This window comes from Protopterus annectens, chromosome 12.part0 (assembly GCF_019279795.1).
Source record: "Protopterus annectens isolate FY-2018-M chromosome 12.part0, PAN1.0, whole genome shotgun sequence".
Taxonomy (NCBI): domain Eukaryota; kingdom Metazoa; phylum Chordata; order Ceratodontiformes; family Protopteridae; genus Protopterus; species Protopterus annectens.
In genome coordinates this window covers 188,335,496-188,360,537 of record NC_056746.1, presented here as the reverse complement: position 1 = coordinate 188,360,537, position 25,042 = coordinate 188,335,496, and the positions used below count along the sequence as shown (strand labels likewise).

General features: G+C 43.7%; 1 protein-coding gene across 1 annotated transcript in view; it reads left to right on the top strand.

The window, feature by feature from the left end:
- The window catches only part of STUB1 (STIP1 homology and U-box containing protein 1), a 399,100-nt gene that overhangs the window by 272,380 nt on the left and 101,678 nt on the right, over nucleotides 1–25,042 (top strand). Inside the window, exon 6 of the mRNA XM_044088907.1 lies at nucleotides 5,878–5,934. Within this exon, the coding sequence (XP_043944842.1) occupies nucleotides 5,878–5,934 (57 nt within the window). The remainder of the gene's footprint in view (nucleotides 1–5,877; nucleotides 5,935–25,042) is intronic.

Sequence of the window (25,042 nt, the reverse complement as noted above, 5' to 3'; positions counted from 1 at the left end):
TTCGGGACCGAGTGTTCAACTGTTGGCAGTTTCCGAGCCTTGAGTCTTGGAACCGGTGACGGAGCTCCCTCCCCCGACACTGTTGAGGTCGGCTCCGTCTTCGATTCCTTCGACGCGCTCTTCCAGACCCCTCTCCGACACCGATGTAGACCGCGTGGTGCAGAAGTTAATGGAGAATACGGCCTTATCCAAACTCATCTCGGTCTCCTCTCAGTTGGTGTCGAGACTCGAAGGCCTTCCTTTATCTCCATCTGTTCCTCCTCCGAGACCTGTACAGTCTTCGGAGCCGGAAGAGGCTGACCTGTTGATTGTGGAGCCCTCTGTGCCAGAACCGTCCTTCTCTCGGTCGGCTCCGTTCACCTCGACTCCGTCGGATCCGGTACCGGAGTCTCGGAGCCGAAGATCCATCCTTGGTTCCGGGACCGAGAGTCGGACCGATGTCTCGGTTCCGACGCTCCCTCTCGGGGCCTCGGCTCGGATCGACTCTGCTCCGTCCTCTGGGTCGATGCCTTCGGTGCCTGTCTCGGGGATTCTTCCCATTTCTTCGGAACCGGGAGATACCTCGACTCGGGACCCGGGGGCCTTCGACCTCATGAGGAAGGTGTTGTCTACCCAGACAACCACATCAGCAGGAACAGCTTCTCCTCCCCATAAAGGACCGTTATCCTCCTCTGCACCCACGGCTACATCTAAGCGTCGAGCACCTGTGTCTCAGCCACCCCTAGAGGGTGCCCCCTCTTCCTCGGAGGCTTCTTCGGATGCTCCCCCCCGAAGAAGTCCCTAGGAAAAGATTGTGTAAGAGGAGACACTTAGATTCTCCACAAGAATCATTAACATCGGACACTGACTTGGATGAGTCAGAAGGGTCCCCAAAGTCACCCTCAGAGGATGTCTCTTTTTCTGACATCCTGGAGATCCTAAAGCAGAGAGGTGATTGGCAATCCCTTCCCGCTTCTGAGGATGAGTCAGTCTTGCTGAAGGCATTCGGTGCTCGCCCTTCCTCCTCCTGGGTCACTCCGCCCTTCGATGAGTTAATGGAGCTGATTGCTCGAAGGGCGTGGGAGACGCCTGACACGGTGGAGCCAGTCCCTAGAAAGCCTAACAAGTATATTACTGCCCCTCAGGATAAGGCTTATCTAACAAAGGGAGTACCAGTGGACGCTATGGTGGTGGCAGCGCCCGAAAAGGAGATGTCGGAATCTTCCTCATCTGTCCATCCGCCTAACAAAGATTCTAGGACTATGGACAGGTACGGGAAGCACATTTTTAGTTCAGCGGCTTTTTCTATGCGATCCCTGAACTATTTGACCCACTTCACACGGCTACAGAGGGATCTAATCAAAGAGTTGGGAGATACCCTCCAGGGTACTACAGATGCTGCTGTTTCAGAGAAAGTTACAGCACATCTCAATACCCTTACATCCATTGTAAACTCGTCCATGAGGCTGATCTCATACGCAGCCGAAGGATCGAGTAGGGCAGCAGCTTCAGCGATTGCTCTTCGTAGACAATCCTGGATGCGCTTATGTTCGTTTGCGGAAGCCTTCAAGTCTTCCTTCACTAACGCCCCATTTGATGGTGCCACTCTCTTTGGCCCCAAAGTAAAGGAGACCCTTACCCGGTGTGAGCAGGAGGGAAAGACTCTGTCTGCTGTCGGAGTCCATTTTTCCATCCCATCCAGACCGTACCCCAAAGGGCAACGTGGTGGAAAAATGTGGTTTCGAAAACCCCAAGGATCTTTTCCAGGCACACAGGGTGATGCCCCCTCTAGAGGCAGAGGACGCCACCCTGGCGGCAGAGGGGGTCCGCAAAACCAAGGTGACAGGGATACACCCCCTGGGAAACCTTTCCAGCACTCCTGAGAGGAGGCCCGACTGTCCTGCTCTGGAGGCAGTCGGGGGTCGCTTATCTTTATTTCCTCAGGCCTGGCAAAATCTTACATCAGACAACTGGGTAAAAAGCATTGTTACCAGAGGCTACAGAATACCCTTCCTATTGCCCCCAATTCCAAAGAGAAGACTCCCAGATGTGCCGCCCCATCTGCGAGACCCTGCAGCTATAGAAATTTCAAAGCTGCTAGAAAAAAGAGTCATCCAACCAGTCCCAGCGGACCAAAGAGGATTCAGAACTTACTCAAGATTCTTTTTAGTTCCAAAGAAGACAGGGGACTGGAGGCCGATTCTGGACCTAAGCAACCTCAATACCTTCGTCAAGAAAGAAAAGTTCCGAATGGTCACGCTTCAATCGATCCTTCCATTTTTACAGAAGGACGACTGGATGTGCTCAATAGATCTGAAGGACGCATACTACCACATCAAAATGGCCAGGGCGTCCAGGGATCACTTGCGCTTCCGGCTGGGAGCCAGCCACTTTCAGTTTCGAGCCCTGCCTTTTGGTCTGACCTCAGCCCCCAGGGTCTTCACCAAATGCATGGCAGTGGTGGCGTCTCACCTGAGACGCCTGGGATTCCAGGTGTTTCCGTATCTGGACGACTGGCTCCTTTCTGCCACCACCCAGCGTCAACTCATTCAGGCCAGGGATTACACACTACAGCTTTGTGTTCATCTCGGAATTTCCGTAAATTTCGAAAAATCTTCACTACAGCCATCACAGCATATCTCATTCATAGGAGCAGAATTGGATACGCATCATTTAATTCTAAGACTTCCTCCAGAAAGGATAGCCTCACTACAAAGCCACATTTCTCTCCTTCTGTCATCCAAAAAGTCCCCAGCAAAAGTGGTTCTGAAGGTTTTGGGTCTCATGGCAGCTTCTCTCATTGCGATACCATTGGGAAGACTGCACATGAGAGTTCTACAATGGCTACTGTTTGCACAATGGTCGTTCCAACAGCTACCTCTGTCACACGAAATTCTGATCACAAATACATGCAAATCTCACCTAGCCTGGTGGCTCCGGGCTTGCAACCTTTCCAGCGGAAGACCATTTGTGCTACCCACGCCGACAGCTACGGTGACCACGGACGCTTCCCTGATAGGGTGGGGGGGCATCTTTCAGGGACAGACAGTCCAAGGCGAATGGACCAATTTAGAGTACAATCTGCACATCAATGTTCTAGAGTTGAGGGCAGTGTTTCTAGCATTGCAACACTTTGCTCCCCTTCTTCCTCTAGGGACTATTGCAGTTCAGACGACAACATGTCCGTAGTCTGGTACATAAACAAACAAGGGGGAACCAAGTCCTATCAGCTATGCAGAGAGGCCATGAGAATCTGGCAATGGGCGGAGTCCACGGGTCGCTTTCTGATAGCAACGCACATCCCGGGGTCATCCAACGTCATAGCCGACAGGCTGAGCAGAGCAATCCTGTTGCCTCACGAGTGGTCCCTAAAACAGTCAGTTGCGAAGAAGATTTTTCGCAAGTGGGGCCAGCCTTCCTGCGATCTTTTTGCGTCTCCAATGAACGCCAAATGCAGGAGCTACTTTGCCCTATTACCCCCTCCAGGGGAAGTCCCCAGGGACGCGCTGGTTCACGATTGGCCCCCGGGTCTCCTGTACGCCTTTCCTCCTTTCCCCCTGATTGCAAAGTTTCTGCAGAAAGCCAACAACCTGCAAAGGACGATTATCCTCATTGCCCCATTCTGGCCTCGTCAAATTTGGTTTCCCTTTCTTCTGGTGCACCGTGACTGGGACCCTGGATCCTGGACCCAGAGCCAAACCTACTGACCCACTCGTCAGGGGCTCCCCACCCCTCGCTCTTGTCACTCCATCTAGCAGCTTGGTTGCTCCGCTTCCCTACTTAGCCAGGTCTGATCTTCTTTCACCTGCAGTTCAGAATATACTAGTGGCTTCTCATAAAGCTTCCACTACAAAGACCTACACTAGTAAATGGAAGCGTTTTGTTTTCTGGGCACATACACAGCATTTGGATCCTGTTATAGCTCCTTTAAACAAGATTTTGGAGTTTTTAACAGAGTTGTTTCACCAAGGGGCTTCTCCTGCCACTTTAAGAGTGCAATTGGCTGCCATTTCCAACTTTCATGTGGAAGAATGTGGGGCACCTATTATGGCTCACAGACTTTGTAAGGCCTTTTTAAAAGGATCTTTCCATATTAGACCACCAGTTAGAACTCCTACATCTCTGTGGAATCTGAACCTTTTGTTGTCTAAATTGATGTTGCCTCCGTTTGAACCGGCCTCTTCTTGTCCATTGAAGTATTTGTCGTGGAAGACCCTCTTTTTGGTGGCCATTACATCGGCTAGGCGGGTGTCAGAGCTTCAGGCTCTTTCTGTTAAACACCCTTATCTGATTTTTCACTCTGACAGAGTATCTCTTCGCACTAATCCATCCTTCCTTCCCAAAGTCTGCTCTATTAATAACATTAATCAATCCATTGAACTCCCTACCTTTTTCAAAAATCACTGCAATAAATTGGAGTATATGTTACACAAGTTAGATGTTCATAGACAACTTAGATTTTACTTGGATAGAACAAAGGATCACAGGAAATCACATCAACTTTTTATAGCCTTTGCGGACAGCAGGAAAGGTGTAGCAGTTACTAAACTAACCCTTTCCAAATGGCTAACTGATTGCATTATGTTTGTTTATGCTACTTCAGAACAAATTTTACCTGCCAAACCCAAGGGGCACTCTACAAGATCAGTATCTACATCCCTGACTCATGCAGCTCGCTTACCATTAGACACTATTTGTGCAGCTGCCACTTGGTCTAAACCACATACATTCATTTCTCATTACAAAGTGGACAGGGTTTCTAGGGACAGGGCATCCTTTGGTTCCACCGTGCTCAAGAACGTTCTCCCATGAGTTCCTCAGGAACATGGAGCTAGGGACGCTACCCATGTGTAAGAACAAACGGCGAGATCGAACACTCTCACATTTAGAAGTTATGTCCTTACCATAACGTTCCATGTGGAGTGTTCATCTCGCCTTTGTTCTTACATTCCCACCCTCCCACCCTCAGGAAGAACGTACAGTTTGGTGCCTGGTCTGGGTTATTCTGCTTCTGCATTTGCAGTTGTTGTGTATATATGTATGTTCATATATATATATATATAGCTATAAGTGTTCTTGCAGTTATGTAGTTTTTTGCATGAGTGTGTTCTCTCTCTGACTGCTGGTTTGCTTGCAAACTAGATCTGAGGTAAAGGCAGAGGGGGATTGTGGGAGTTAGGTTGGTCTCGAGCTTCTTCTCGATGCAGAGCTTGCAAGCGGCCGACACGGAGCCGAGGATCGGCTCCGAACCCATGTGTAAGAACAAAGGCGAGATGAACACTCCACATGGAACGTTATGGTAAGGACATAACTTCTAATTATTGAACATGGGATAGGTATGGCTAGTCTAACACAAAATGGGATAGGTTAATGTGAGCACTAAAGGGACAATTGTCTAGGCTTAAAATTGCCAGTAAGGGCATTTAAGAGCTGCCTCTGTCCATTAGCAGTACAGGGGACAGTCCTGAGGCATGTTATGTTCTGCTAAAAACTGATTTGAGCCTGGGTTGTGGCTGCATACGGTCAACTGACCCAGCCCCCCCCCCCCCCACCCATTCACCAAATAATAAATTGCCTGTATATTAAGGAACTTGTAAGTGAATGACGTTTCCAGTGGGGAAAACCCTCCCTGCCTTGGTATGTACATTTTGTCATGCAGATTAAAAAAAATGGTTTTGTTTGCTTTGAAAAGCAGAAGTATCTATAACATACTTACAATGGAATAAAATACAGTTTCATTGTAAAGTTTTACATTTAGCATTGATATTTTACTGTGGTATGACGTTTTGTGGTTATATAAATAAATCTGAAGATTTGCTAGTGACATTGTGGTATTAGGTTTCATCTTCCATTGTGATTTTTCTTGCACTCTTCAAGTAATATTTTTTATCTGTTTAGGATAAATATCTTGCTGAGATGGATGAGCTTTTCTCTCAGGTGGATGAGAAAAGAAAGGTAAGCAAATTACAGTGGTTTATCAAAATTTTTGACAGTGCATGACTAGAAGGTTATTAGTCAGACTTTGTAAGCTATGGTTGCATGGATAGTTAAGACTGAACATTCCTAACTGATAAACTGTGCTGTAAAACCCCTTAATGGCGGTTTTGGTTATGGCAGAAAGAGTGGAGGGGATCAAAAAAGTGGATTTACATTTGTATATATGATTTGCTTTTTTTATTCTTTGGGATTCTTTTGAATGTTTTATTTATAGTCGTTTTTAGTTTTGTATTCTTTGACTATTTAAGGAATTTTTTTTATTTCTAATTTGTTAATATATAAGAAAGGTTTTTGTATTTGTTGTATTTTTGAAGATGTTTGTGCAAAACAATATGATAGAATTAAAAGAAATGCATATATCAGTAAAATGAAGTTGTAGAATATGGGGAAGGGTGATACAGACAAAAGGTTAGTATGAAAATATTACGGAAACATTGTCTGTAGAGCTTTGGCAAAAGGTATGAGAAGAAAAAAGTTTTGAAAGAAAGACAAATGAAAGGTAGGGTGAGTGTCAGATTTTATGTGGAGGTTAATGCTAAAGAAACTTCCAGTAAGAAAAGATGCAGTATAAACAAAAAAGTGAAAGAAAGTGTTCCTTCCACCATACATTATGCATAGTGGAGCATGCTCTTATGTAATGTGGAAGAGTAGAGGTGGTGTGAGGGAACATTTTAAATTTGAATATCCACATGAATATTTTAAAAATTAATTGAATATGGTTATATGTGGGAAATATGAAAATGTGGTGCAGGAAAGAAGAGAAATTGTGGACAAATCTTTTTAGAGCTCCATGGAATATTTAGAATTGCACATTTGAAGAATTACTGTATAGTAAACTATGGGATAGTGATATAATTATAAGAAGAATCAGATGATGAACTTGTCACATCTGGAACAACCACAGAGCATTCTCACTAAAAAAAGAAAAAAAGTAAAAACTATGCAGACCATCTGAAAGCCTTGTCCCTCTTTGCAGTATCAGAGAGGTGACTTCTGCCATCTATATTATAGAGCCTTACTAAATTCTGTTCTTTCAGATCTGTCACACATTCTCAAGTTCAATGATGTTATAAACACAAGTCAAGGGATCTCCATGCCTTTTGCAAAATAAATAGACCATGTTGGAGGGATAGGTTTGTATCACAGAGTGTACCACTTCAGTGGGACAGCCTTCCACTCAGCATAAAGCGAAGTATTTATTTTACTCTAGTCAAACATAATTAGGATGACTGGATTGGGTAACCACAAATTCATATGTTGTTTAGCAGCCCTGTCCCTCATGGATAAGTGAAATCTGTAAATGTCCCATCTCTTGGTTATTCCTTTGCAAAATACAAGTGATAAAACTTCCATGAGAATGTAAGGTTAGGCTTCTGTAGATCCTCACCGGTTGCTCATTATTGAGTACCTGTGAACCTGTGGTTATAATGGAAGGGTGAGGGTGATGTAGAATTATGTAGATGGGAAAACAGTTTGTAAAAGTGTGCAAGTGTAAATAGTAGCTGTGTAAATAATGGATGAAGTTTGTTCAGCAGGAAAGCTCCTTTACTCTTGTATAAGTGACATGGAACTTTTTGCAACCATCTGAGCTACTACCAAGTTAAGCAGAAGAAAACTTGGTTTGATTTTTTTTTTTTTTTTTTTTTTATCTGAAGGAGGACACACTTGGGAAGTGCATTATCTCCCTTATGCTGAATTTCAGTGTCAGTAATGGGCAATTAATCTAATCACTGGGTGTGGGAGTAGAACCTACAGCCTTCTAATCTTCCAGCATCAAAGGTGTGCGTGTGTGTTGTGCGCGCGTGTTGTCTGTTGAGCCACTGTCACTACTTAGATTGTGGTCTGCCTACTATATATCGGGTAACAAAAATAACACCAACATAGAGCAAGGTTTTATCTGTTCCATTTAGTGCACATTTGGCAAAAAGGGCCAATATCCTAGTAGAAACTGTATGTTGGACATAATGGCCAGACTGCTTGAAAAAATATTTAATAAACTAATCACTTCCAGGATCACAGATAAACCTTGAAAACATATGTACTGGGTAATTGGAAAGGTGCATTTTTGTGCCAGTGAACATTCAAGCAGCTTGCTTCTGTAATTCTCATTCAGCCTAGCTGCATTTAAATAAACCCTGGCCCTGTGGTAACGGACTGCATTCTTGTAGATCCAAGCAGCGCTATCCATGTGCTGAATCACAGGCTTGAGAATGACTGATAATGTCTTTACAATATAATGACAAGTTAGAACTCCTTCAAGCTTGGCTTCCTTTAAGAATATACAATGTATTAGCAGCTGAACTACAGTTTAAATCCTGTTACTGAATTGGTGACATTTTATGCTAGCTCAAAGCACTGACATACAGAATCATTCACTCAAAAGGACACGTGATGTGGCAGTTACATTTGGAGACATCATCTTCATCTTTGCAGATGAATAATTCTTATAGTGTACTGAAAGTCAGTTTGTAATATTATCCATTAGATTTTGAGCACAAAAATGTTTCCACTGAGAAAGTCATTTTTGATGCAGAACAAGCCAAGGAGGGGAGGGGGGGTTGTCTAGAAAGGAGCGAGTCAGCAGAAAAAGGGGGGGGGGGGCTCTTCTCATTCTTTTGATAACAAAGCCCATAGAGAGATTTTGTCAGTGGAACCTTTTTTCATTGTTCCGAAGGAAACTGCTTGCAAAACAGAAAAAAAGCACAAGAGCTGAATAGAACCACCAGGAGTATCCTAGATTTTAACAAGAAACTGAGTTTAATTTCTCCAAGTCTTTTTTGGTTTCTAATACCATGACAGGAATGGACCCCATTCCTTAGTCAATTTATGATTACAGTTTGTGAAATTAGTATTGTTTCAGTCTTTGATATTGGCAAGAAATGCTCTTTGCAGCACATGCCATGTACCCAGAACTGACTCTTGCAATTCATACAGTTGCATGCATCAGTAATGTATCCAAGTATGATTGCAAATTCTCTTTTATAAGACCCATTGCTGCTACTACTGTTGGAACTGTCTTAAGTATCCTTCTTCCACTTTGCCCTCATTTCTGCTTGTAAATTCTGGTATTTTATGACTTTGTGTCTCTCTGTACTTAAGACACTGTAGTCACTGGGTGTAGCAATTTCAGCGATCAGTGCTACTTCTGTTGTCTTTTCATGGTTTTCTCACTTCTATTTTTTTAAACTGTTGGTAATGGTGATCCATGTGATGTAAACTTCATAATTTTCTATAATGTTTTGTGACTGATGTTGCCAATGCTTCTCAGCTACTTCAGTATTATAATGTTTGTACAATCTCCAGTGCAACAGTCTTGCCACATTATTTATTTAACATTTGTTTATTGGGAAAGTCCGACTGGGACAGAGCCCATTTTCAGCGGAGGCCCAGGGAGAAATGCTCCGGATGTATGTCTTTGGAATGTGGGAGGAAACTGGAGCACCTGGAGGAAACCTGCATGAACACTGGGAGGACATGCAGACTCCGTATGGAAGGCACCCCTGCTGAGAATCGAACTGGAGAACCTCTTGCTGTGAGGCGACAATGGTAACTGCTGCACCACCCATTATTATGCTTTTCGGTGAACAGTCCTGCAATTAGTATATCACAACCAGTAACAAAGACATTCGACTGTTTCCAGTTCTGTTTTACAAAACTTGCATTTGTCTGTTTCTCCCACATGTTCAGTAGACTTTATAAACCAAAATGTACGTAGTCCACTATCCTGGGATGCCAATATTAACCTTTTGTCTTCTGGCTTAAATTTGCCTCTCCCTAACCATTCCTGCATTCGGTGCTGATTGACATGAGGTTATTCCAAGAGCTTTCTGTAGATAACTACTTTTATTCATTTTCCACATTCTGCCTTCTCATCTGATTCTTCACCTTATATTATTTCTTTTGTTTTTTGGCATATTCAGTTGTCTGATTTTTATCTACTGCTGGTTTGCTTTTCATTCCCCCTTGACACCGATATTCTTCTGCTAAACTAAGCAGGGAAGTCATCTTAGACTTATTCTCCCCCTGTTTAAAACTTTCACTTTGTTTGGATCTTGTGAGGTCATCAGCTATATATGCAGTCCTACGATTGCAGGTCTGTACATGTAATCAGTTTCAAGGAGGCCCATACCTCCTTCAGAATGGGGAATATTTAATCTTTGTGTACACTGATTTTTATAAATCATTTGATAAGCATGATCGTTTTTTCTTATCCTGTCCAACTGATCCAATACCTTTTGGGGCCAGTTAATCATTCCAACACTGAAAGTCAGGAGAGGAAGAGCAAATTGGTTTATAGTTCAGACTTTGTTCGTAAATGTCAGGGCTGTTTTCAGTGTTTAATATTAGTCTTCTAAAATATTCCTTACTAAGTTTTATTCGCATTTGTTCGTATTTTACTGTTGATCCTTCATCAATTCCCGAATATTTATACACTCCATCTTGCTCAAGTTCTTTTATATCATATTCCTTTCCCAGACTGATATTTTCTTGGTGCTGCAGCTTCCCTGCTTTAAATGTTTTCTGCACAGTTATCAAGACCAAAAATCATTCTTGCATCATCTGAGAAAGTTTTGACCACTTCTAATTGTGCTTTCAGTTCCTCATCTGACGAACTATACAGTTTTAAGTCATCCATGAAAAGAAGATAAGTCTTTACACTTTGTTTTCTGGAGCCAAATTGTAGCCATGACCTAATCTGTTAAGTAGACAGCTTAATGGGTTAGGGGCAAGACCAAAGAGCAATGGTGACAGAGTCACCGTGGAATATCCACCTTTGTATTTTTACTCCTGGAATAATAATTTGTCCTTTATCATGGCTTAACTGCAAAGTCGTTTTGCCAGTGTTTTATGGTTGCTCTGATGTAATTGATCAGTGTAGGGTGTTATCTTATACACTTATAAGCATTCTTCTATCCATGAATGTGGGATGATGTCAAATGCTTTATTGTAGTCTATCCATGCCATACTTAGATTCATCCCCTTTTCACAGATGTTCTTCGTGTTTCACTGTTGCAGTCATTACATTTGGGTAATCTGCTGGCAGGTTGCCCTCAATTGGCTTGAATAACGAAGTCTTGGGTCCTGCGTCGGTTGCGGTTTCCTCTTCCATGACTTCAGGTCATCAGGGGTATAAAACATGCAGCCAACGCCATTTTAATCAGTCTTTCTTGCCATGCGGTGCCCAAAGCAGAAGCAGTTCGCAAGTGCCGGTCGGCCGACACCTGAAATTTTCATTTTCGAGTTTCAGATCCGAAGTCTTCAAACTAAAGCTAAGTACCCCATTGGGGAAACTTTTTCTTGCTCCTTACCGATGTCAGTAAAAGTTAATAATTGCATTACTTGAGGGAAGCAAATACCTCATAAGGATTTTCATTTGTACTGTATTCCTTGCCTAGGCCATGATCACAACGTGCCTTGCTGTCGGTTTTGTGCTAAATTTAACCAACGCACTATTAAGCATTGGTATATTTTTGCTTCTAAATATTTTGGTTCAAGATTTGACTACCCTGAAATGTCACGGTTAGCAATCCAACTACTGGAGTTTACAAAAAATGCAAGGAAAAAGACAGAGACAGACCGTCGAAGTCCAAAACAGATGACAAAGCTTCTCCTAAGCTACTCGCTGGTTCGCTGGTACTCAGTGAGGTGCTTTCGCAGCCCCCGATACCCTCTACTTTTGAGTCGCAGACCTCTACCGAGACCTATACGGAGTCCGTTATGCTGTGAGATTCGCAAAGTATTGAACCCGCAGATGTCTCTCCCTTGGATGGGTCCAGAGCCGCTGAGCAGGCACCGGCTTATGAGGGTATTTTCAGGCCTCAACATTTTTATATTAAACAGACGCCATCCACAAAAACAAGGACAAAAACGACTTCTATGTCTAAAAAAATGACGCATGATTCACGTGCTCAGGCCCCTATGCCTAAAAAACAAATGATCAAAATGGCTGAGGATTTAATTACCTTGATCAGGGGATGTCCTTCAAGGATGCATCTGCAGTCCTTACAAATGGGTTGTCCTGTCGTCAGGCAGCCCTTCGGTCGGCCGGATTCCAAAGTCTGGGTCTGGCCTCGGCTGGTGTCGCACTTCACCCGACGTCATAGCTGCAGTTCTTCGGGTATAAAGGCATCAGCCGACGTCATTTTCCTCAGTCTTTCTTGCCGCGTGGCGCCTGAAGCAGAAGCTGTTCGCAAGTGCTGGTCGGTCAGAACCAGAGATTACTACTACGAATACTTCTAAAAAGCTAAGTACCCCGTTGGGGACTCTTTCTTGCCTCAGCCGATGTCAGAAAAAGTGAATAACTGTTTAACTTGTGGGAAACAAATACCTCATAAAGATTTCCACTCTTACTGCTTACCTTGTTTAGGCCCAGACCACGACGTAGCAGCTTGTCTAGCCTGTGCTTCTTTTAACCGGCGGACGCTTAGACGTCGGTCGGAATTTGCTGAGGAGTTTTTCGGCTCCGATTTTGCTTACATTATGCCGTCGGATCCTTCGACTACGCAAATATCTAAAAAGCGCAAGGAAAAGGACCGACACTCGCGGTCCGCGGTTTCTGCCGAAACCGCGGTAAAGCCAACCACGAGTGTCTCGGTTTCGGCTGAAACCGAGCAAGCGGTTCTTCCTCCAGCCGAAAACTTACCTCCTACCAAGGCCTCTTCCAACCTGGTGGAATCGGCTTCTGAAATCACACCTGCTCTTGCAGTTTCTCAGGAATTATCTGACACTATTCCCTTGGATATTTCAACCCCTGCACGTGGAGCTGCTAGGCCACCTGCAACCATGTCCATTAAGGCCTTTGCCAGGGCTAAAGCAGCTAAAGCTACTAAATCTGTGCCTGTTAAGACCCCCTCTCACAGGCCTACCCCTAGTTCTCAAATGCTTAGTCTAACATAGGATCTCATTTCTTTAATCCGGGGATCCCAGCCTCAACCAGACAGGGCCTCTCACCCACCTCCAGAGAAGAGACCTAGGGCAGAGCCCCCTGAACCAGTTTCTACAGATTATTCCTCTGATGATTCAGATAATACAAACCCTCCAGAGGCTCATTTCTCCCCTTATGAAGACTCTGATGCTGAAGAGTCCATTCCTTCTGCCTCTCCACCTGAGGAATTTTCCTTTGGGGAAACCTTGCATGCTATGAGGGAACAATTTCAGTGGCAGGGTCAGGATTTTTCAGACTCCAGAAAGAGGCTTAGAACTTTTCTGCATTTACCACAGCATAGGCCTTTAGCCATACCTCCAGTCCTTTCTGTTGTAGATGATGCATTTAATGATGCTTGTACTGCTCCTGATTCTCTACCTCCGGCCCCTGCTAAGCCCGATAGGTACTACAGGGTCCCGGACACGAATTACCATTTGTATAAGGCTCCTTTTGCAGATCCCGAGACTATCTCCCAGGGACCTAAAGCTGTAGCAGCTACCTCTGCCAAAAAACCCCTCCCCTCTGAAAGGGAATCCAGGTCCTTAGAGAGATGGGGTAAAAAAGTTTACACTTCTGCTACTCTTTCAGCTAGGGCCTTGAACTGTCAGTTTCATATGATCCAGTATCAAGAATTTATGCTAGACCAGTTAACCAAAAAGCTGTCCTCAGATGAATCATTAGACAAAAAAATCTGTTCAGGAAATGGTACATAACATACAGCAAGTCAGTAACCATTCCTTAAAATGCGGCTATGATGCACTGGAGGCTTCCTTTAGATCAGCCATGACTGGCACAGTTATCAGAAGGCATGCATGGTTAAAAGAGCAGGCCTTACCAGACCATGTCAAATCAAAACTACTAGATGCTCCTATGGACAAGATCAATTTGTTTGGCTCTCCTGCACAACAGGTGCTGAAGAAGATGGAAGAGAAGGCAAAATCTGTCCAGATAGTGAAAGATTTCTTACAGGTCCAACCTCCAAGGTTTAGCAGGAATTGGCCCTCCCAAGAATTGGTCCTTTCCAGACTCCTCCAGAGCTCAGAGAGGCAGAAGTCAATCCAGGGGTGCCTACAGGGGACGCTAGTGGCAGGGTAACAACCAGCGAGGTACAGACACAGACACAGCCACCACCTCTACTACAGGACAATCGCAGTGACTTGGCTCTAGCACCACCTACCAGGGAACAACTAGAAGCACCCTTAGGCGGGAAGCTAGCTTTATTTTCAGTAAACTGGCATTACATCACAAGAGACAAGTGGATTTTGCAGACAATAGACCAAGGTTACAGGTTTCACTTCCATACTCTACCAGGGAAGAGAGGAATGCCAAACCTACCTCCAAATCAAAAGGCAGAAGCTCTAACACAAATAACTCAATTATTAAGGATGAGAGCTGTGGAAAAGGTACCATCTATGGAGCAAGACCAGGGATTTTACTCCAGACTCTTCCTGGTACCAAGAAAAGAAAGCAAATGGAGACCCATTCTCAACCTGTCCACTTTAAACACATACCTCATTGTTCCAAAATTCAAAATGCTGACCCTACAGCAGCTTCTTCCCATGCTGGGCAAGGAGTCTTGGCTGGTAACTCTAGATCTCAAGGAGGCATACCTGCACGTCCCCATATGACCAAATTGCAGAAGATACCTCAGATTTCTTGCAGGATCAGAGCATTATCAATTCTCAGCATTGCCCTTTGGCTTATCTACTGCGCCCAGAGTGTTCACGAAATGCCTGGCATCAGTAATTGCTCATTGCAGGCTTCAGGGAATTCAAATCTACCCTTACCTGGACGACTGCCTGATACAAGCGGACAACAAAAACAAGCTAGCAGAAGACTTGAAAAGGGTCATTTACCTACAAGCCCTGGGATATACAGTCAATATAAAAAAGTCAAGACTGATACCATCCCAAAGGATAACCTTTTTGGGTGCAGAGCTGGACACAGCAAAACAAATGGCATTCCTAACAGTAGAAAAACAGGAGCAACTACCTCTCTACTTCTTGGCATTAACAAAGCAGAACCATCTAACAGCAAGAAAAGTCCTGCAAGCCTTGGGTTTCATGGCATCCTGCATAATATTGGTTCCACATGCCAGACTGCATATGAGAAAGTTACAGTGGTACCTAAGATGGCAGGGAGATGCATTCAGGGCAAATGGAGCCCAAACCAAATACATCTACATATCAACCAGAAAGAAATGCTATCTGTTCAGAATGCTCTGACAGCCTTCAAGGACTTACTCCATCCAGGACACAACTACTGATAAAGACGGACAACACCACAGTAATGTGGTAAATAAACAAGCAGGGGGGTACCTATTCATATCCCCTTTGCAGACTAGCCTTGGCCTTGTGGAACACAGCCTTGACTTACCAAATACATCTTCAAGCTCAATTACTGCCAGGAAAGCAAAATACTCTGGCAGATGACCTAAGCAGAAATCTTATGGACCCACATGAATGGAAACTGGATCCACAAATTTTCAGCATGTTAACACAGAAATGGGGGAGCCCAGACATAGTTTTGGGGAGATGCAAATAGATATATCAGTTGGACAATTTCTGCACAAGAACTCATCACAAAAAAGCATGGAAAGTGGATGCTCTATCCTTCAGCTGGAAAAACCTATCATTCTATGCCTTATCCCCTCTGCCTCTACTCTCCAAGGTCTAAAAGTCAGACAGTAAAAACCAAAAATGATTCTTATTGCTCCAGACTAGCCTCACCAACACTGGTACCCGCTTCTAAGGAATATGTCATACCTTCCTCCGTGGTACTTGCCTCAAACACCTCATCTATTGTCTCAGCAGAACTATCAAAGTGTGCACACTCGGCTCCAAACTCTGAATCTTGCAGCATGGCTAATCAACTAATTATTCAAACCACACCTCTCAGTAAACCTGTGATGGATGTCATTTTAGAAGCCAGAAGGCCTAGTACTATAAAATCTTATGCTGACAAATGGAAGAGATTCTGTGCTTGGAACCAAGCACAAGGAATAAACACAGCAAAGCCCAATATTCCTCAGATTTTACAATACTTAACTGAGATGCTTGACAAGGGCCTATCTTTTTCTTCAATAAAAATCCATGTATCTGCCATCTCAGCTCATTACAACACAGAGCCTCCCCTCTTTTTTAATCCACTGCTAAAACAGTATCTCAGAGGGGCCAAAAATTTAAGGCCTCCCAGGAGAGTGCCAACACCTGCATGGGATCTCAATTTTGTGCTGGAAAAACTCACCCTGCCTCCTTTTGAACCAGCAGCTACTGCTGATATAAAATGTCTTTCTTGGAAGACAGCTTTTCTTTTGGCAATCACTTCAGCTAGAAGGGTTTCAGAACTACAGGCTCTCATGGCAGTGGAGCCTTTCATTATTTTTTACCCGGATATGGTGGCCCTCAGGACCAATCCTTCTTTTATGCCTAAGGTGGTATCCAGTGTGGCTCTTAACAAGACCATTGACCTGCCAACTTTTTTCCCAAATCCACAGAACAAGGGGGAGCGGATTCTGCATTCACTGGATGTACACAGACAACTAAGATTCTACTTAAACAGGACAAAATCTCTAAGAAAGTCTGAGCAACTACTGGTAGCATTTGCTGCAGGATCAGAGGGGAAAGCGATATCAAAGCAGACCATTTCTAAGTGGATAAGCCATTGCATTCATTTCTGCTACTTGCACCATGGTAAACCTGTGCCCAAGGGGAATCGGATCCCATTCCACCAGGGCTGCCTCTACTTCAGCAGCTTTTCTCCGAGAGGTACCTACCAGAGACATTCTAGAAGCTGCTACGTAGAGCTCAGTTCATACGTTCACAAAGCATTATCATTTACCTCTCTTCTCTAAATTCAGGGCAGGCTTTGCCACCGCAGTCCTGCAAGGCCTTATAGCTACTCCTAATGCTGTTTAGTTCCATCCTCTCATCCATAGCTTTGGGATTCTACCCGAATGTAATGACTGCAACAGTGAAACACGAAGAACCTAGTACAGTTGTGTACACTTACCATAAATGTAGATGTTAGAGTGTATTCACTGTTGCAGTCCGGATTACCCACCCACCAGCCCCTTTTCTATACCTTTTCTTTCATTCACTATACTCAAAAGCCTTTGTGGTGTATTTGCTTTTAGTTGAAGGTAAATTTTATGTTTTCTAAAGTGCATTTATATATATTTACAGTTTTATATATATATTTTTGCTCCCCATTTGGGGGGCACCTGACATCTGGGACAAGAAAAACTGATTAAAATGGTGTCTGCTGCATGTTTTATACCCCTGACGATCTGACGTCATGGAAGAGGAGACGGCAACTGACGCAGGACCCAAGACTTTGTTATTCAGGCTGACTGAGGGCAACCTGCCAGCAGATTACCCAAATGTAATGACTGCAACAGTGAATACACTCAAACATCTACATTTATGGTAAGTGTACACAACTATACTTTCTCTGTTATGACTTTAACAACAAATGATCCTTTGTTCTGTATGACTTTCTTTTGTTACCCTTTTCTTCTATGGTCATGATTGAGATTTCTTCTGAATGACTATAAACTCTGTCCGCATCAATTCCAGTGTATAGTTTATACATCATCGGAAGGCAAGTTATTGGCTTGTAGTTTTTAGGATAGCTTGCAGGTTCACTCTTCAGGAGGAGTATTGTTTTTCCTGGTAACCAGGTTGGAATCTGTTTGGGTTGTGCATATAAATAGTTCTTACTCATGGCTAAATCTTCATGTAAAGATGTAAATACTTTTGGTCAGAAGTTAGGTACTGCATCTGGGTCTGGGGTTTTCCATTTAGGAGCTTTTCTTAATTTTGTTTCAGTTTCTCTGGCTGTTACTTCTTCCCATTTCATATCCTGTACATTTGAATTTCTTATTCTTTCTTTTACTACTACCCTCCATTCAGCATCTTTGTTATGTTCTACAGGATATTTAAAGATATGTCTCCAAAATATGTCTATTTCTTCTTTTTTGGTGGTGTTTCAGTTCCTTTTGCCTTGTTTCCCAATTCTGTATAAAACTTTTTTGGGTCATTAATAAATTCCTTATTTTGTACTTTTCCTTTATTTCTGCCTGCATAGCTTCTAAGTTTTTCTGCCTGTGCTGATATTTTTAGTTTATTATTTGCAATAGTGTACAGTAAATACTGAACTGTTCTGGTACTGTGCATTGCTTTTTATCACATCCATCTCTGAGAATTTTTGTTGATCTGTTCCCTCTTCTGTACTCATCCAGCAGTGACACTTCTTGGCTTAATTGCGTTGAAGTTTTCTCTGTTCAATATTTCTGTGATGGCATTTGATGTCTCCCCTTTCTTTCCCTCACTGCCCTGTTTTTTTGTGATAAGACTTTATCTGTTATTAATTTAGCTGCACAGTAATATATCCTATTTACTTATCGCACAAATTTCTGTGAACATTCCTGATTACTGTGTACATTTGTTTTATCAAACTTTTAACATTTTGGGCCTTATTGACTTTCTGTGATCTGTTTCTTTCTTTTTAATATGTCTGTCCATCTCTATTAAATCAAGCAACTCTTCCATTGGATCATTTTCTTCTAAACTGAAGACAAATTCTTTGTTCTTTTCCTGTGGGCATTCTCCAGAAAGTTTGAGAGCACCTTTTTGTGCAATATTCTCTTAAGTTTCATCCTGCTTCATCTGTTGCTCTTTCATATGAGAACTCACTGGTCTATCACTCCACAACATTGGCTGCATCAGATTTGCCACAGTTTCCTGTTCCTTCCTCTGCTGCGCATCTCCATCAGAACTTTTATACTGGTTTCCTGCTGAAGGCTCCAAAGTTTCTTCACATGGCAGCTGATCAGATGGTTCCGATTCCACTGGTTTGTCCTTAATTTGGAGATTCTTTATTTTGTCCTTCTGTTGTGTTAACAGAGTTAGATTTTCTGCAATCCTTCACTTCACTGGAAATCCATAACCTCAGTTTCTGTTTAACTTCTCGATTACTAATCCTCCTCGCTACTTTCCCTCTGTTTTCCTGTTTTTTTTTTTTTGTATTGTAAAGTTTTCCATATCCGGATGCCTTTGCCTGTATTTCTCTTCAAATATCTTTGGAGCTGCTCTTTTTGTATTGATTAGTTTTGCTTTCTCCTTTGCATAAATATCGCACCATATTAAATCTCTTTCTTTCCCTGTCCATATTTCTTCTTCAGATGTTTCCTATTCCTTCTGTTTCTCCTTACTTGGGGGACTTCTTGTTTCATCATGCTGTGATGTAACCTGTGTAGACTTTCTATACTAAATCCTTCACTTTGCAGGCGTTCCATAACTTCAGCTTCTATTTTTCTAGCTTTTACTTTATTAATCTTTTGTTCAACGTTCCCCCTTTGTCGTCATATTTTTTGTATTGGGAAAATGCTGTTGAGAGATTGAGATGATCAGGAAGACCAGCAACAGTGAAATTAGTGAATAAATGGGAGACTCTAAAGCATCAGTCCCACTTGGTATCTGCATAGATGTATAAAATATGACTTGACACGAAAAAAAGTGGTTACGAAAGAATAGAATTTTGTTGACTTTTTAAAACTTGTGGGTGAACTGTAAAACATATACACATTTGTTAATGTTTAGAAGTACACTGAAGGAAATGGAGAAGTTTTTGTTCTTATTCACATTTGTACAAAAATTCTCATGATGTAGATTGCATGTTATTTTGTAAAGCAGTTTTGCATCGTATGCAGTCCAGTCAGGGGTATATTAAATGTGAGGAGGGCATTACAGCAAGGAAGTATTTTTCTAATTGTAAGAGGTACAGGCTTTAAAATGTCACAGAATAAGAAAGGCTGGTCAGAAACAAGTTATTGTAATCTTGGGCTGCTGGGTGGGGGTAGGTCTAAAGGTATATTTTTTAAATACCTTTATTAAATTTGTCACGTAAGACACAGGCACACATACACTGATAGAAAAGAAAAACTCTATATTTTCATTTACACACGTTAAAGTTTTTCTTTTTTATAATAACTGTCTTAGTCCACCATTATATAAATAGGTCATTTCTTGCCTTCCCTTAAACCTCACTTCTCTTGGACATTATTCTGCATGTATTGTTTACACAAATTCCATTTATTTCTGCATAATTTGTTCCTTCTCTTCTCTAAGGATCTCTCTCCCAGTTCCGTTATCTCTTTTGTAATATCCATTGCTTCAAATACAGTCAGTTTAGATTTTGATTTCTGTTTTCTAATTGCTTTGTGGCAGCCAAAATAATTAACTTTAAGGCCTTACTGTGTATCTAGGCAGTTCAGATCTTCTGCTTCAGCTCAAAATAATCAATCAGTTTGAAGTTGTCAGTCTTCATTCATTCTTGATTGTTGGTTCTCTGTTCCGACTCTCAGAACTGACTTGGCCGTTGTATCAAGCTCTCACCAGCCAGAAACCCTCAAGCCAAGGCTACCCATACTGCCTCCCTTCCCCTCAGATCTTGTTTGTCACAATAGAAAATTGGATGCGTTAGCCATGCTCTCAATTAAGTGCTAAATTTTTAAGTATATTTTTATATATCTACTCCTCTTTAATTCTTTAATTCTTTAATTGTTGCTTTTCCTTGATATTTGTTGTTGCTGTGTTTTTTGGTGTGTGTGATGTATATTACCTTCTTCCTTACCTTGTCGGTAAATGCTTACTTACCATTGTTGGTTTAGGCCCCTCCCTTCTCTCTTACCTCTAGTAAATTCTGAAATACCATCGTTGGTATTCCCTTTGTCTTCTTTCTTTCTTTCTCCCAGTTACTCTCTTTGCGGGTATTTTTTTTCTAACTACCATTGTTGGTATGGTGGTACAGCTTAAAAAAAAAATCTTTACTCAGTATTTTCCGTTAGTTCGTTAGTTCCTGTAGTGTGCATGTGTGACTTTTTTGTCTGGGCATGTGCCCTCTTGTATTTTTGAAAGATGGCTGAGAAGCAGAAGGGAACCACAGGGGTTCAAGCAATGTGAGGAATGTAGCAAGAAGATGCCCAACTTGGATGGGCATCTTTCTTGCCTTTATTGTTTGGGGGCGCCACATTTGGAAATTAAACTGCCGTGTGATCTGTGCAAGGGTTTCAGTGCTTGAACCCATGCAGAGAGGCGTAATAATCTTATCCTCAAAGGGCTGCAAAAATGCCTTTTGGTATGGCTTTGTCTGAGGCAGAGACATCTAAGTCTCCCCAAAAAAAATGCCCAAGAAAAGGAGTCATTCAGTTCCTACATCTCCTAAACTACATGAATCAAAATCTACCAAGGGCCAGGTGCTGACTCATCCCTCGGAACCAAGGCCCAAGATACCAAAATCGAGACCAACTACTACTGTTCCAGCACCGCAGCCTGTCACATCTCCCACGGTGCCGACAACTGCTGAAACTTCAAAAATTCCTACGGCTCCAACTTTTTTATCGGTACCAGTGACACTCTCAGCAACAACAATAGTTTCCTCTAGCATACTGGTAACTTCTTTCCCTGCAAAGCAAGTTATTGGTCAACCGACCACAGTGCTGAAGGTCGAGAGTACACCCAGGACTAGGTACTCTCCATCTATAGACCCCTTCTTGGGTCAGCAATTAAGCCCATTCACTGAAAGGCCAGAATTGCCCTCAGATGTCCATCCATTCCACCAGGAGCCTTTCAGAGCTTGATGTAGTCAGATTACAGATGAGCTCTTGGCGGCCAGAGGTCTCCCTGCCCCATCTAGGACCACTCTCCCGTCCTGGAGCCAAGGTTTACTCTCTAAGGACTCCCACTTATCTTCTTACTTCGACCTCTCCACAGGTCTTGGAGCCCTCGACTTCGACATTACTGGTGCCAACTACTTCGGTGCCGAAGGTGGATCTCACCTTGGTTCCAGAATTGACTCTGTGGTCGGTGGCTCTGTCGGAGCTGATCCACCCATGGGGACCATGACTTGGCGGCCAGTCCGGGATCCGTGGATTGGCTCCGATTTTTTTCCATGGCGCCAACTACGGTTCCTGGTGCCCAGGCAGTTTTGAATCCTTGCGGCTCCTACGCTGGAGGTGGACTCTGAGCAGGGTGTGACCCCAGTTTCGAGGTTCTTTCTCTGTTCTGGGCTCGCATCCCTCTTTAGGCAAGCCTGCCTTCCAGATTCTGGAGAGCCCTGGCCTCTGCAGGCTCACAGTTGGCACTGGCCCCACCTGAGTGTTACATCTATGTGTCCTTTGGCTTGCAGCTGTCACACTCTACTACACTAGAGCAGCGGGCAGAAAAGCAGCAAAACACCCTGTTGTGGAGGGTCCCCTCTCTTCAGAGTCCTCCTCAGAGCTTCCCCGTGAGGAGCCACTCCATAAGAGAACGTGCAAGAGGTAGCACCTGGATTCTCCAGAAGAATCTGTCACTGAGGATACAGATTTCAAGTGAAGGGGAAGGGTCCGTTCGGTCATCCCCCTGAACATGTCTTCTTTGGAGATATCCTGGAAATTTTAAAACAGGGGTGAATGGAGTCCACAAACCCATCCTCTGAGGAATCTGTTTTCTTGCAGGCTTTTTGTGCCTGCCCTTCTACTTTTTATGTGCCCCCACCTGCCAAAGAACTGATCAGAGTTATCATGCTGCGTGCATGGAAGGCCCCTGATACTACAGAGCCAATTCCCTGGAGACTGGACAAAATAGTTTCCATGCCCAAGTATCAGTCTCACTGATCAAAAGGTTTAGCAGTAGATGCCATGGTGGTGGCAGCTTCCACAAAGAAGAAACTCGCTTAGTAGAGTCCAACTGTCCATCCTCCAAACCGAGAGTCCTGGATGATGGACAGATTCGGGAAGCGGGTCTTTGCTTCATTGACCTTCGCCATACAGTTCTTGATTTTTTGGCACATTTTACATGACTCCAAAGGGGATCTGATAACCAAGCTTTCAGAAACCTTAGCAGGAGCAGTGTCTGATGAGGTCCATGATTAGAGTGGCAAGCTGAGAGGCAACCTTGAGTCCATCTCCAACTCGTCCATGCGGCTTATTGCACATACAGCTGAAGGGACTTACAGGGCAATGGGTACAAGCGTTTCCATTAGGCGTCATGCTTGGATGCACTTGTGTGACTTTGCAGACCCCTTAAAGTCTTCCTTTATCAACACTGCCATTGATGCTTCTATGCTATTTGTCCCAAAAGTCAGAGACACATTAGTCAAGTATGAGAAGGATGGAAAGACCCTTTCTGCTGTGGGCTTGTGTTTTTCCATTCTTCAACGACCTTACTCCAGGAGTCAGAGGAGTGAAAAGATGTGGTTCAGAAAGTCCCAAGGGCATTTTTGGGACACGCATGACAAGTACTTCTCCTGGGGCAGAAGGGGGATCTCTTCTGGAAGGTGCCCCTCCTGTGGCAGAGGAGGCCCGCGTAACAGGGTTCTAGGGATTCTTTCTCTGGGCAGCCCTACCAGCACTCCTGAGCAGCAGACCAATTGTTTACCTTTGGAAGCAGACTGGGGAAAATTTTCTCTGCACCATGCATGCAGCCTGGCACACAATAACATCAGATTCTTGGGTGCAGACAATAATTACCAGAGGTTACCATATCCCCTTCAATCTTTATCTCAGACTGAAAAGATGAATCCCAGATGTTCCACCCAGTCAGAGAGATATAGCAGCAATCAAAATCCAAAAGCTGCTTCAAAAAACTCCTCCAAACAGTCTCACTAGACCAAATATTATCCAGATTTTACTCGAGATTCTTTTTAGTGCCAAAAAAGACAGGACTGGAAGCCAATCTTGTATCTCGATGTACTGAAAAAGTTTTTTCAACAAACAAAATTCTGGATGGTCAGGGTTCAGTCTATCCTCTCGTTTCTGGCAAAAGATGATTGGGTGCACTCCATAGATCTTCAGGATGTGTACTACCACATAAAAATGGACAAATGCTGCAGAAGATATCTCCACTTCTGGCTATGAGACGGCCATTACCAATTTCGAGCACTGCCCTTTGGTCTCACCACAGCCACCAGGGTTTTCACCAAATGCAGGGCAGTAGTAGCAGTTCACTTAAGGCTGCAGGGATTCAGTGCATTTCCATATTTAGACAACTGGCTACTCACTGCCCCCACCAGGCATCTGCTGCTTTCCGCCTTGAACTACGTTCTAAGGCTTGCAGAGTTCTTAGGCATCTCAATCAACAGGGAAAAGTCAAAGCTATCCCCCACGCAGGACATAGAATTCATCGAAGCAAGACTAAACATAAGATCCTGCATGGCTGGTCTTCCTCTTCACAGACTGTAGAAGCTGAGGTTACAGCTACTAGTGGTACTCTCTCAAGACAAAGTTCCGGCTCACCAGGCCTTAAAGCTCCTTGGGTCCATGGCAGCAGCAATCACCTTAGTTCCTCTGGCAAGATACCACATGAGGCTACTTCAGTGGCTTCTGGCATCACAGAGGTCAGTGTTAACTCATCCAATGTCCCACCCACTCCAAATAACCAACCGGTACAAGCAGGACTTGTATTGGTGGATGAAGCCAGAGGACAAATTATGGAGCCGCCCCTTTTCCCCCCTCTCAGCCCAAGGCCATAGTGACCACGGACACATCCCTGATGGGGTGGGGGGGTATGTTCAGGGAATGACACACCATGGCACTTGGTTCCCTACAGAGGCTGGTTTGCATATCAACTTTCTAAAACTGAGGACAGTGCTCTTAGCATTGCAAGCATTCCAATCTGCCCTCCCTTCAGGGACAATTGCTATTCAGTTGGACAACATGTCGGTAGTCTGCTACATCAACAAACAGGGGGAACCAGATCCTACCCTCTGTCAGGAAGCCCTAAGAGTTTGGCAATGGGCGATCACCTCCAACTGCTTCCTGGTAGCAATGCACATTCCGGAGAACTCCGTGATTGTGGACAAACTGAGCAGATGCATTCTTCTGCCTCATGAGTGGTGTCTCAATCCCGATGTTGCGGCGAAGATTTTTCGTTGATGGGGTCAGCCTTGCTGTGATCTGTTTGCCTCTACCACAAATGCAGCAGCTTACTTTGCCCTGATTCCCCTCGGGGGGGGCGCCCCTGAGAGATGCTGTTCTCCACGATTGGTCCCCAGAACTTCTTTATGCCTTTCCACCAATCCCCAATTTTTGAAGAAAGCCCAGTGGTTGAGAGGCAGAATGATTCTCATTGCATCTTATTAGCCCCGTCAAGTCTGGTT